Below are 13,276 nucleotides of genomic sequence, written 5' to 3' on the forward strand. Positions count from 1 at the left end.
CTTCTGCTAGCTTGGATGCAGCTCAGTGATGAGGGAAAAGGCCACAGCCTCTAGAAAACACATGGACCATCCTTGCTTTTTAATCCCTCATAGCATTTCCACAGTGATGTTTAGTCTTTCATAAATACTTACACATAAAATGCAATACCGAGGATCTGCCAGTTCAGGAATCTGGTTACAAGTAAGACAACCCTCAAAGCACACTTTAGAGATAAACAGCTCCATTCTCTGGGAAGTGCTTTTTACTTTGAGGCCTACATCAACTTTGATCAGCTCTTTGAAGCAGAGCAGAAAAGATTTGGCTTGCTCAGTCAGTCTAGAATGGGATATGATCTTTCACTATTATTTTTCACAAAGATTTTATAATCCTTCCCCCCTACTTCTATAGATTGAAAGGAATTTTCAGGGACCCAAAGATTCAGATGGAATTTATTATAGAAACCTAGGAGTAGCAAATTATATATATATATATATAAATATAATATACTCAAAATGTAAGATCTAATTTTTCCTTATTCTATACACAAATAAAATTACTTTGAATAAATATCAGGTTAAGTTGTTGCCATTCTGTAATAAAGTGAGAGTTTGAAGATTGCTTTGTTTTGGTTTGGTTTTAAATATGCATGCCTTTTTGTAGTGGAGAAGTGCATACAGTACCTGTTGTTATTCTTATGTGGTTCTTTAAAAGTTTTCATAAAGACAACAGGTTACCAGTGAAATATAATATCAGCTCATCAGGTTCCGCAGGTGCTCTTCTGCAAAGCTATGAAATAACAGTTCATCCCCTTCTCGGAGAAACCTAATACAAAATTTTCACATACAATCATCTTAAGGTCTTCCCTCCTCCCCCTCCAGCTTCATATCCCACCCAACCCTTCAATTTAAGAAGATTTTTTTTAAAGAAAAGAAAAAGAAAAAGAAAAGAAAACCAGCTTATAAAACAGCAAAGAAAATAAAGTTATTTTAATATATATAGAAAGAGAACAAAATGAAACTTGAGGGAAAACTTACTGGCGTTACAGTTTATCCTGATACAGTCTAGATGGGGAAAAATAAATGAAAGATGAAATTGCATCCTTCAAGGTAACAGCTGCAGACATCCAAAAACAATCAGTCCACCCTTCCGGGGACAGACACACGCAAAGAGATGTGGCCATTTTATACTTATATACAGTCTGTACAAGTTCAGGAGTGGGTGTATATGTACGGTATATTCTATGTAAATATCTGTTACATAAATATATATATATAGACATATATATATACATATGTATAGAGAAATATACCAATATGCATATATATCCACATGTTGACACAGAAAGTTCTTGCCTTTTTATAGAAACCTACACATCTAAGAGTATCTTCCACTCCAGACCATGTACTGATGTGAATTACAATAAAAAAATTTATAATTAAGGTATAAAAATCTCCCTCAAAACACAAGTCATACTCCAGTGTCATTTTGCTTTTTAGAAACCTTTAGCAATTTCTCTAAGAAGCTTGAAGCTCAAAATCAACCTTTACACTTGGTTTCTTTTGAATTAATTCATATTGTTATTGCATAAATACACCATCTGTCAACACAGAATACCTGTAAAATCAGCCTATGAGATTTGTTGGTGCAATATTTAACCCTTTCCAGCTCTCCCAAAGACAGACCCTCTTCTCATTCCCCCAGTGGCCAGCCCAGAAGACTTTTTATGTGCACAGACACATTTGACACTGTCCGCTCAGGTGAGGAAAGGGTTAATATACTGCCCAGTTGTGTCCTATCATAAAATGGCCACTTGCAAACAGCTAACCGCACGAACGCCCAGCCCAGATTTCAGCTAGTTCTGGAGGTTGGCAATACTTTTTTTTGGGCTTGGCAGGGAGAACAGGGATTTCTTCCAAAGGTCCCCAGCCCTGCCAGTTCCTCAGAGCCCAATCTCGTCTTGCTGTCTGAACGCTAAGACTGAATGGAGTGTTTGTAACGTTCAGGGAGAAGATGAAATGGGCAGTGAAGTGGCAGATCTGGGAACCTTTGCTGGCCCTGCTTCATTCAGAGGTTACAGGTAAGGAAGGGATAAACAGAGGTACATGGAAAGAAAAATAGAGTTATGCTTGTAGAATCTAAGAAATGGTAATTGAAGAGAAAGCAAGCTGAGGTAGGAAGAGCCTGAGCTAGAGGGCTTCTGAGCATTGCTTCTCTCATTTAACACACTAATGCTCAGCATATCTCAGGTTATGATCCAGAAGAGGATCTTTCATTTATAAATGCCTACTTACTTGTGAACAACCATTGCTGTGGTGTCTAATGTGGGCAAGAGCTATTGTATCAGTGCTACTACATATCTTGGTATGCTGACCTTCTCTCATGAAGCCAAGGCCATGAATAATAGCACCATGCTAGTGGGCACTCTATCTGGACAAGTAATGCTTTAACCAGCAGAAATGGTCATATTTATTAAAGAGATATGGCCCAGAAAGGGAGATTATACAGAATGGCAGAGAAATATAATGCAGTTTGCTTCTTAACTGGACCAATTTTACATTTACTTATACAAATGTAGGAAAACTATTTCAGCAGTTGACACTGAATGCAGTTCCTAAAAAATAAAGTAGGGGAAAGAATAAGAGTCTATAAATAATAAATAAAGAGCTGTAATGAGCACTGTAATGACTGGGACACACCATCAATCAGGAGTAACATAGCCAGAGAGAGTCTGTTTTCAAGTAGAACTTCTCCTAAGAAAATCTGGGTTTGGTTTTGTGCGATTAGGTTTGTCATGTGTCGTCAACCGCAACAGAAAAGTGGGAGCAAACAGCCCTGGAGCAATTGCTACGATCACCATACAGTGGTGGCTATATCCCTTAGAGGAGTTGGGTGGGGTAAGGGGAGCTCTATAGTACATGCAGGGGAGCTTCCTTCTATGACCTGATGGAGACTGACAGCAAGAGAGACTCCCAAGTCTCATTTCAAGCAAGTGAGGTCAAGAGAGTTGCTACAGCTGGAACAACATGGGAATTTTTTACGGGCTAAAGAGTGTGCTGGAAAGGGAAACATGGCTGGTCCACAGCAACATTCATCCAAGTTAGAGGCTAAAACCATTGCTGTGTTATTGATGTCTGCAGAGAAGTTTTGCCTTTTTTTTTTTTTTTTTTTTTGGCAGCAATACCAAAATGTCCTGGGTCTTACCCACAGGCTCAGTCACTATTCCAGGTGAAAGGATAGATGTTTCAAACTGAAAACTAGTGTAGCCTTTATCCTGACTGCAAGACTTCTATTTCAAATTATTAAAGACCAGGCCACTGAGGTGACTGCCCTGACAACTACACAGTGCTATTATATCTCCAGAATGTGAGCAGGAAGGCTCTGCAATGCCATGCAATCGGGTGCCAGGCAGAAATGCTCAGGTGCACTGCAAAGGAACCAGCTCCTGAACGAGATTTGATGCAGCTGGGTCAGTGGGGGTCCTGCATGGCAGGTAAGAGAGTGCATCTGCTTGCACTGCTACACCAGCATTACCATACCCTCCACACTACCATCAAAGAACACGCACAGGGTTTTTGTTCATTTCCTTAATTCTGAGTCTTGCCCAAAGCAACTCAGAAATTTCCCACCATTAATACATGAAGCTGTTCTCTCCCTCTTAAATCAGTTTTTAAAAGGGAGGAAAACACCTATTTTCCTCTAAACTAGTACAGTGGTACAAATCCAAAACAGAGGAGATTTTTCCTGGCAGTAAGGGTGCAGGTTTACTTCGGTCTTTGTGCCTAAAACAGCAGCATCTGGTTAATTCCAGAATAATTAAAAAAAAAAAATGCTTGGGATTCCTCCTGCACAGTACTAGGACTTCTGGTAATCATCATCTAGGGCACTCAGCCCTCTTATCAGTTTCCAATGATGAGGTAAGTTTTGAAGAGGAGTATGTCTAAACAGCTGCAAATCCAGTCATTTATCAGTTCAGCAACTGGATGAGGACAGCAGTGAAGTGAAAACAGTCTGTAACTGCATGGGGAATAGGAAGCTGGGAAGACCTTCTGCAGTTACTTTCATTATTTTTCTGATGTAAACCAGAAACTCCTAACTTAGTGCTCAGATGGAGCATTTTCCAGAGCATATCACCTGGAAACTGAGCCAAAGACCCTCTCCTTGCAAAAAGTTAAATAGTTCCACTGCAATTAGCTAACACTAATTCATTGTTTGAAAGGAAGTATCTCTAGTAGTAAACAGAAGTATCTACGACTTAGGCCTGTGCTTCTTACCATTTATATCTTTTTGTCTGAAAATAGTGATATTTATTTGACATTGCTAAGGCTCCAGGCCATTTTATCCTTGAATCAGGAAAGAAAGTCACCTCTGCTGTGTGAGGACAAAATGTTTGTTCCTTTGGATAAGCAGCCATAAGGGGCTATGGAAGAGTACTTTAAGGCAAGAATAGAACAAAAGAGATAATCGGGGCCCAACTGTTTCTAGACTCACTCTAGGTTATCTCCTGTGGGGAAACCAGATAAAGTCCCATGCACACTCTTACCCCATGTTACATTGAGGTTTCTTGCCTCTCTTCTACTTGCACTATTTGTATGGAGAAATTACAAAAATACTTTTCATTTTGGAGGGGCAAAGGTGTCTCTGACACCCTTGAGGATATATATTAGGAAAAGGTAGGCGAGAGGGATGATTACACTTCCTTACATCAGAGGAAGCAGGAAGTATTTATCCTAGTCACCAGTGACCTGAAGATGTGTCAGGGTAGGAAGAAAAAAAACTGAAATATTCTTAAATAAAAGTCAGTATAACACTAACCCTCCAACTTATCAGTGGGAGGAAAAATGTGAAGGTGGATTTCCCTATCAGACCAGCCATTTCTTTCTCTTTCTGTACATCATCTCAGCATCAGAAATTATTCCCAAGCATGTTCCAAGCCATGATTTACTTAATTTCTCTCTCTCTCCTTCCACTCCATGCCCATTTCTTCAAAGTCCTTCTCAGCAGAAGTGAGATATATATCACATTTGGATTTCTATTCTTCACACAACAAACACTCAAACTACTGAGAGACATGCTGTCAACATGCAGATTTGCAGTGCCTTGGGCACTCACACTGGAAAGGTATGAAACAACTTCCTTGCCCTCTTCCTCAGAGAATTATTCCTTACTGCTCTTCCTTTGCCTCCCACTTTCCTCAGCAAGCACCCAGCTGCCCATGCCCACCCATGCCTGCTGGACTATCTCTCTCTCCCCTGTTTGGTTTGGACACTGAGTGTTGAGGGGGTGAGTGGGATATGCCAGCCCCTGCAGGCTGCTCCGTATGCTCTGTTCTCAGGGCTGTTTGCTGTGCGGGCCGCAGGCTTCAGGCCTTTGAAGGGTCGAATACCATCTTTTGATTTACCATGGCTGATGGGGTATGGGAAAGCTTTACAACTGAAATACACAGAAGAGTTTAAAAAAAAAAAAAAAAAGAAGAAAAGAAATAAAAAAACCAACGTAGGAATACCTTAATAAACATATAAATGATAATAAGTAATCAAATGGAATAGATCAAAGAAGAGAAGAGACAGCTCTTAGTAATAGTATTAAATGACTTATAAGAAAACCACAATTAAATAACTCACCACTCAAAACAGTCTTTGTTTACACATATTTATCTTGGGTTAGATGCTCAGGGGATGCTGACACCGAGTATACTCATGTCTTCAAAGGTGGTGCTGATGACTGTTTCTCATTGGTAACAGGAGTTTGGCAAGGTCAGATAAAGATTTGGTTTTTGTTTGTGACATTTGGGCAATGAATAGTCTCCTTACAGAGTTAGACATGACTTAGAGTAAACAACTGGAAATGAATGGCTCTGGTAAGGTCATTCCTCCTCAAATTCTGTTTCTTCAGCAGCAAGGTAACTGTGCTGTTTTGATAGAAGGAAAGTCCTGTTTCAAGGAAATTATCTCACAGCTTTATAAATCTGAAGAGAGGAGAGGTGGAGCTCAATCTGGGTTCCAACAGTCTAAACTACCCTTTTGCTGAGTGCTCACTTCTAGGAGAGTGCTCACAGGTTTCCCCTGATGCACTCTGTAGTCAACGTTGGGGAAAAGTCAACCTCCCAAAAGTTTCCAGCTGAAAAGTTAGCAAATCTGACATACACATTGTTTCAGTCCCTGCAACTACACAAAAATAGCCTTCAGTTGACACAGGAGTTTGTTTACAGATTTTGTCCCTGCATTAAACTGTCAACAACACATCTCTTTCCAAATATGTGTAGACCATCTGTCAAATCTTTAGCTACATCTTTTAGATGCCAGAGAGTAAGAGTTGAACAGTCCACCTCTAGGCTAGGTGACTGGGGTCTGGCATCACAGACCCCAGTGAGTGGTAGAAGTGACCAGTGCCAACCAGACAAACAATGTTGACAGGCCCTGAGGCAAAATATTGTCTGCCAGCATGATATACTGAAATCTGGAAAGGAAAGAGTAAACTGTAAAAAAATGATAAGTATTCAGGGTAATCTAAATCTACCCTCCTCGTATTCACATAGGGTCTACCTCCAGGAAGCCCTAAACGTCCAAAATTCCCCTTAGTCTCATTCATTCTTAAGATGAATAAATAACAGAATCAAATAAGCAGTATCTTCTTCAGGAGGAAAAGTGATAATTTTGTGATGAAGTCTGGCAGTTTTCAAGCTGTAGTACTTATCATGTGGGAGTATCAAAGGTGATAAAAGCAGCTCTTATTGAAATACTAGCACATCCCTTGCAGGTTGCAAAGAATTCTCTTTTAAGCAAAGAGAGAAACTAAGGCATAAAAGTAAAAGAACTGGCTCTGGGTTACAAGAGGATAGTGTAGAGCTAAGCAGATACTCAGCTCCCCATCACTTCCCCAACAGAAGCAGGCCACTACCAATCTTTCAGCAACTAATTTTCTGAGAAAAAAATAGCTAGCAATAATTTTCAAGAAAGGAAACAGTGGTGAAAAAATAATCTTATTTTTTCTTTATTATTAGCAGCAACTGATTAGATGAGAAGAAAATGCAGACACACATATAGATACAAACACGCTCTGGAGCTCTCTTTGCACATGTAAGAATGTTACATTCTTATGAGCTGTTCTCCAGGCACACCATGTGAATCTGTGAAATTTTCCTCCATTTAAAGTTAATATAGGCCGAAATGGCTATCATCAGAGTGCTGTTTCTCTTTATTTGAGAAGTTACTGTCATAGCTGAAGTTCATCTATTCCATTTGTCCTCTAGGCCACTCTGGATAGCACAGCAAGTGCTTTTATATTAGCTAAACACTCAATATTGCTTTACATTTCTTTGGTCAAGCTAAGCAGAGCAAATATGCAATATTTTTTTTTTTTACTAAAAACGAAGAGTTTCTATAGACCTTTAGATAGACCTTTCTATAGACCTTGGCTTTTAAGAGATATGAACTTGTTTGATGCATCTTCTTCTCTTACTTTCTTATTCCAAAAGCAAATATTAATGGTCTGGCTTGCAATTTCAAAGCCAAAAAAAAGACACCAGATGAAATTTTAAAAAACAAGCTAGTTCCAGAGGATAACTGCTGGACAACATACTCTACAAAGCCACTACATGGTTTTCTCCTGATAACACTACAGCAGGGCTTTGAAGACCCTGATACCGTTAGGTAAAAAAATGCAGAAGCCTGTTCCAGTGGGGCTTAGAATTTTGAAAACTGACACAAGCTTTCACAGACCATACACACATCTTTATATAGAATACCCTACACATTAGAAGAGCTCTAACATTACACACTGTCATGTTAGTTTTGTCTCTGAGTCAGAACCTCTTTTTAGTTATATTGCTGAATACACATGAAGTAACAAGTTGCATCACTGAAAAGTGAAGGAAAGCTTCAAGTCATGTATTTACATTATTTAAAGAGGCTATTTTTCATTCAGTAGAATACTTAAAGACTGTCAAGAAAATGAATTGAGGCTAATCTAATAGCACATTCACTCCCAATTGTTTTTTCATTGTTGTTATTGTAGGACTTGTTTCCAATTGTCTTTTTTAATTATTTTCTGGGAAAGCGTAACTCTGAGGAGACAGAACAGAATTCTTTGGGATGAGGGAATGCATTTTTATTATTGTTACCTTCTTTTTAATAAAGACACAATAAAAAAACCAAAACAGGTTTTTATACTGATATGTAAAATATGCCAAGCTGTATCAAATGCTGTCAAATTATGTAAAGGGCAGGGGATCCACAGGACTTCTGCTTCCCACCATATCCATTTTGCTTCCTTTCTATGTTCACCTATGACTGTTTTGAGTGATGCTGGATGAATGAGGGATGTAACTGATCAAAAGATGGACCAAGCAGCATGTCTCACACAGAGCTCACCAGTCCCAGATCAAGAAAGGAAACTTAAAAACTTTAAGACTTAAAAAACCAACACTGTCCATAACGAAGAACTGACAGCAAATCTTCATGCAGCAATGCAGAAGAGAATTTCTTTCCGCAAGATTATATAATTAAGAAGGTCTCAGCAGTTATTTTAGAAATCAATCCAATCCAATCAAACCAACAGAAATTAAATAAAATTATTTTAAAAAACCACTAATCACAAGCCCAAACTAATAATGAAGAGGGCAACAGAAGGTTTTTATACGATACCTAAATTGACCATAAGTTTGACACGGCCTCCGTCCAGCTCCAGGCGCAGAGTGTCAGCAGAGTCTCGTGAGGTGGTTGCCATCAACAGCCCATAAGCACGTTGGGACATGAAACGAAAGGACACATCTTCTGCTTCTGTGTGCATAACCATAGGCATGATGATCTTCATGTACATGCTGCCATCATAGCTCAGTATAGAGGCCTCTGCAAGGAATCAGCAAACAATTGCAAAAAATGAAAAGAAGTTACACCTCTGTGTGACCTTCACACCTGAAGAACCTTGACATCTATCACAGAGCGCTGTGTCTACAGAAATCATACCACTTGCCACAGAAAGATACGTAACTGGGGAAAAATGCAACAACTGTTTAACTGCATCCAGAAACCTTACATGGCAAGCACGAGCAGAAACAAAGATACTGGAGTCAGCAGTACCCATGGACACATAATGCCCAAGGACAAGCATGTTAGCACAGGGCCCTTTTGTGATTATGAGCTAGCAAAGCCTCTGTTTTTCACATCTTCCAAAAAATGCAATCTCCTTCAGTGTTCTGAAGTCCAGCCTTCCACAGGACTAATTGTAATGACTAGAGTTCCGATTTCTGGTACTCTTACTATTGAGAGAGGAATTTAATTTCATTGCTACCACTTTAAAGAAAAACAACTGTATAAAGTGACTTTCCTAGCAGGTCTTTTCTACATCAGATTTGTTCTGTTTTGTGATTTTATATTTTTCCACTCTTTACTAACAAGCAACATTAGTAGAGCTCTGCTGACACAACTGATACAAATGGAGAAAGGAACAAACCAAACACCACTGCAAGTTTAAGTGTCATTCAAACACAAACCTAGGAGATGGAGGCCCAATGACAGCCAGGAGGAGGAACAAAAAAAAAACCACCAAAAAACAAACAACAAAACAGTCAAGAAAGAAATTACATTTTTCTATCATCTCTGAGGATGTCAGAGAAAATGAGAAGTTCAGCTGAGGGAAGGAGTTATAATACTTAGCATTCTCTATTTGTTCAGAGTCTTGCTTGCAGAAAGTGATATTCTCCTCTAAGGAGGGCAGAATTAAAGTCTTGTGACAGAACTGCAGCAAGCACTGCAGCATGGCAATCATTGTTTCAATCCGGGAGTATGCTGAGAAGCATTTTTACCTCCAAAATTTACAAATCTACATAAATATATTAATATATGAATCAGAGCATTCCTTTTCACCACAGCCAACCCCTACCAAAGGCAGGGTTGTAGAGATTGCTCTGTGCAGGGGTTCTACCACAAACCTACATGTAAAAATCCCAGAGGTTTTGAAAAAAATAGACCAGTTAGCTCCCTAAGCACCTGGAAGGATTGCTCCATAAAGCACTTTTACCAGTGTCTCATCCAGCTCAGTTCAGCTAAAGTTTTTTCAAATGATTGACTGGGATTCTCATCACACACACTTGAGAAAGCTAACAACCCATCTAATTGAAACAATTGCAACAACATGTATTGGAATCCAGATATTCTCTTTATGTTTCACTCCTTTGTCCCATATTTCCCAGCTGATAGGAGCAGAACTTCTAGCAGGAAACAGTAAGCTTGGCAGAGCCAAACCTTACACCTTCTCAATGTTTTAATGTTAGATGCTAGAGTAGGGTAGATGGATGAGAAACTGAGGAACAGCCAAATGTCCATGCTGTAAAAGATCCATAGTTGGCTCCACAATGGCCAGTAACAGAATTGCAATGCAATAAATATGCAAATGAGGTGATAAATAAAGACATAAATATCAATCTGATAAAGTGACATAGGAGATGTTTATATGGTTCCAAAACATTTGGAGGAGATTACTATGGTTGTGCTGGTGCAGTGACCCACTGCACTAACATTTGGTATGCAGAACCTCTCCAGTCACAGGACTTACAAACACATTAGGAAGAAAACGTTTCTGGAAGCATCATTAAGATGTCTGTGAACAGCATCCATATTCACCAGTTTTCCCAGCTGCACTCCCCACACACTGTCATGGTCTGTACACAGAAAGCTCTCTATGCACATCACCCACTCAGCCATTACATACACCTTCTGGGTACCAGCTGTCAGTGCTGCCCTGGGGACTCACATCTTCATTCGGCCAAGAAACCTTTTTCAAGGTGGGAGAATAGTTTCTTCTTTTCAAAGTGCAATTCTCTTCCCCCTCACGTCTGCACCTCTTACTTGCCACCCACAACTGCAAGCTGGAACTAAATGTACTGTATATTATACATACATTCAAAGGCAATGCCTATGTACACACAAACCTTCCTTGCTCTCTTTCCTCTCTCTGTGCAGATTGTATTAGAAAATGCAGTCAAGCATGAAATGGCTCTTTTGACGCCTTCAGCTCAGATGTGCCTTGCATGAAACAGTTGCTTGCCCTAGCACATAAATAGCTGAGAGGAGGGATATCAGGACTATGAGTGGGAGTAACTGACACAAGTGTCCCAGCTCTGCTCCTTTCTTCTCCACACTGTCATGCATTAGGTGCTTTGAAAACATGAGTTTTTCTGTGGACTTCAGAACAAACCAAAAGCATGGTAATAATGACACTCTTCCCTTCAATATGAATTTGTGTCCTTCAGCTTCACTGATCCCGTTGTCAAATAATTACTGTCCTTAGACAAGAGACCCCAACCCTCAGTATTATACTTATGTAAGGAGGACCTGAAGAACACTCAGAATTGCTGAAGTTGACACAAAAGTCTGGAGAGTGTTTTAGCTGACATTCCACAGTAGCCTAAATCATGTATTACTGTCCTCTGGCCAGTCTGCTACAAATAAGGGGCAATGAAACCTCGTAACAATAAGCAGATAAAATTTAATGTTCCATTCTTGTTTGTGCTCCATGCTGACCTCAGCCTGGCCCAGCTCAGCCCAGCTATGCACTTGACATATTTAAAAAATAACAAGATTTCATTCTCACTTTGCAAGTCTTCGTTATCTGGAGTATCTGGGAGCCTTTCCAGCACACCTCCTTGCAAGCAGACCATTCCCTCCAGCTACAGAAACACCCCTTCAGAGGAGAGTAGCAGTCATACACATAAAACCTATGTTCTTGTCCTGACAGTCAGTCCTCAAAGGTTGAGGATGGCGTGTTACAGCTGAGCAACACATACAGCAAATCTGCTCAGGGCTGAATGTAACCTGGCAGCAAGTACATGACCTCAACCTCCCAGGCACCTGTGCTGGAGACTTCTGCCTGAATACAGGCATCCACTCCATTGTCCTTAGCCATCTGCAGCAATGGAACTGTAATGCTTTGTTCAGCACCATAAATACAGGCAGCAACACAGTTATCTAAGTTTAAAATACATGCACATTTCTTCCACCCTTCTACTTTTCGGGTTGCTCTTATATTTGGTGTCTCACACAGACATGCACAGGAGCAATATGTGAAACTATGTTTGAGACCCCCACAGATTTGTAGAGACAAAAAGATCATGTGACATTGATTTCTGATCCCAATGCCAGAAGCTTTGTTGCCTTAGTTTGGAGATGGTAAGTGGAAGAAACCAGGTGCTGGTTCAAAACTGCCCTGACATAATGCCAGAAATCTCTGAAAATCAATATGTTATTAGGAGCGATTAGCTTCCCAGTCTTGTGCTCTCTGACCCTGCCAGTTTTAATTTTACACTTAGCATCCAAAGGAGCAATTCACTGCTGCTTCCCCACAAGGCTCTGCATAAACCTCCTGGGGAGATGGAACAGGTGTATTCTTAGCATACAGAGAGAAAAATATTCAAGACCTCTTCATGCTTTTTCATCCGCTTTCTAACTTCTCTCTTGTATTTATCTCCATTCTTTGTTTCTTTCCTTTCTTCTCTGTTTTATTTTTTCTGTAGTCTCCTGTTCTTCCCTCTGGTCTCTTTCCTCTGCCTTCCAGACTACAATACCGTGTAATTTCTTCCTGAAATTTTTAGAAGGGTGACAGCGCAAAAAAAACCCGAAAAATATTTACCATTCATGAAAGCTGAAGTCACCAGTGACAGCAGTGCAAGGCACATGATCTTTCCTCAGCTATATTTGAGAGACCAAAACGCTCAGACCAAATATTTCCAAGTTCTTGCAAATTCAAACATTCTTAGAATGCCTAAGCTTTGTATCCAAAAACTAGACAACTTTCCTGCAGGTATTACACAGCTCACCTCTTTCCCTCACATATCCACTAGCAGACACATGGCCCTAGATAAAAATAGATTTTCTGAAAACCAAAATTACACTTTAAAACAGAAAACAAACACAAAAGTAATATTAAAAAAAAAGGAAAAAGAAATTCTGATTCCTGTCCAAGTGGATTCCACACAGATGAGTTTTAACAACAGAAGCCTACCAAATAATTTGGGGACCCCAAATGCAATCACTCAGACGGAATCTGACTAGGACCCAGGAGATAATGCTCCTTTTTTGGTGAAAAAGACATGATATGAACTTCAAGTGCTCACAAGCAGTTAGGACCTTGCACGTCATCCAGCAGGATGGGTGCCAGGCCCTTGCTGCCCAGGGCTGTCCTGTCCAACCCACAGAGGTGAGCAGGACAGACCTGCAGGTGGGGGCCAGGTCCAATGAAGAATCCAGGAAACCTCAGGGTGATGACGCAGGTCTGCAGTGAGGCCAGGAAGTCAGTCTGCTG

At 40.1% G+C, this 13,276-nt stretch overlaps 1 protein-coding gene across 25 annotated transcripts in view; it reads right to left on the minus strand.

Moving 5' to 3' along the window:
* NRXN3 (neurexin 3) overlaps positions 1-13,276 on the minus strand; it is a 1,015,491-nt gene that overhangs the window by 635,694 nt on the left and 366,521 nt on the right. For 19 of the 25 annotated variants that reach the window (XM_051806312.1, XM_051806341.1, XM_051806316.1 and 16 more), the window contains 2 exons: positions 8,623-8,826; positions 1,015-1,041 (listed from right to left, as the gene is read on the minus strand). In XM_051806312.1, the coding sequence (XP_051662272.1) occupies positions 1,015-1,041; positions 8,623-8,826 (231 nt within the window). The remainder of the gene's footprint in view (positions 1-1,014; positions 1,042-8,622; positions 8,827-13,276) is intronic. The other 6 variants (XM_051806340.1, XM_051806317.1, XM_051806339.1 and 3 more) reach the window with 1 other exon arrangement.

The sequence above is a fragment of the Manacus candei genome, unplaced genomic scaffold, assembly GCF_025592945.1.
Source record: "Manacus candei isolate 608988 ecotype Guabito, Panama unplaced genomic scaffold, ASM2559294v1 h1tg000067l, whole genome shotgun sequence".
NCBI lineage: Eukaryota > Metazoa > Chordata > Aves > Passeriformes > Pipridae > Manacus > Manacus candei.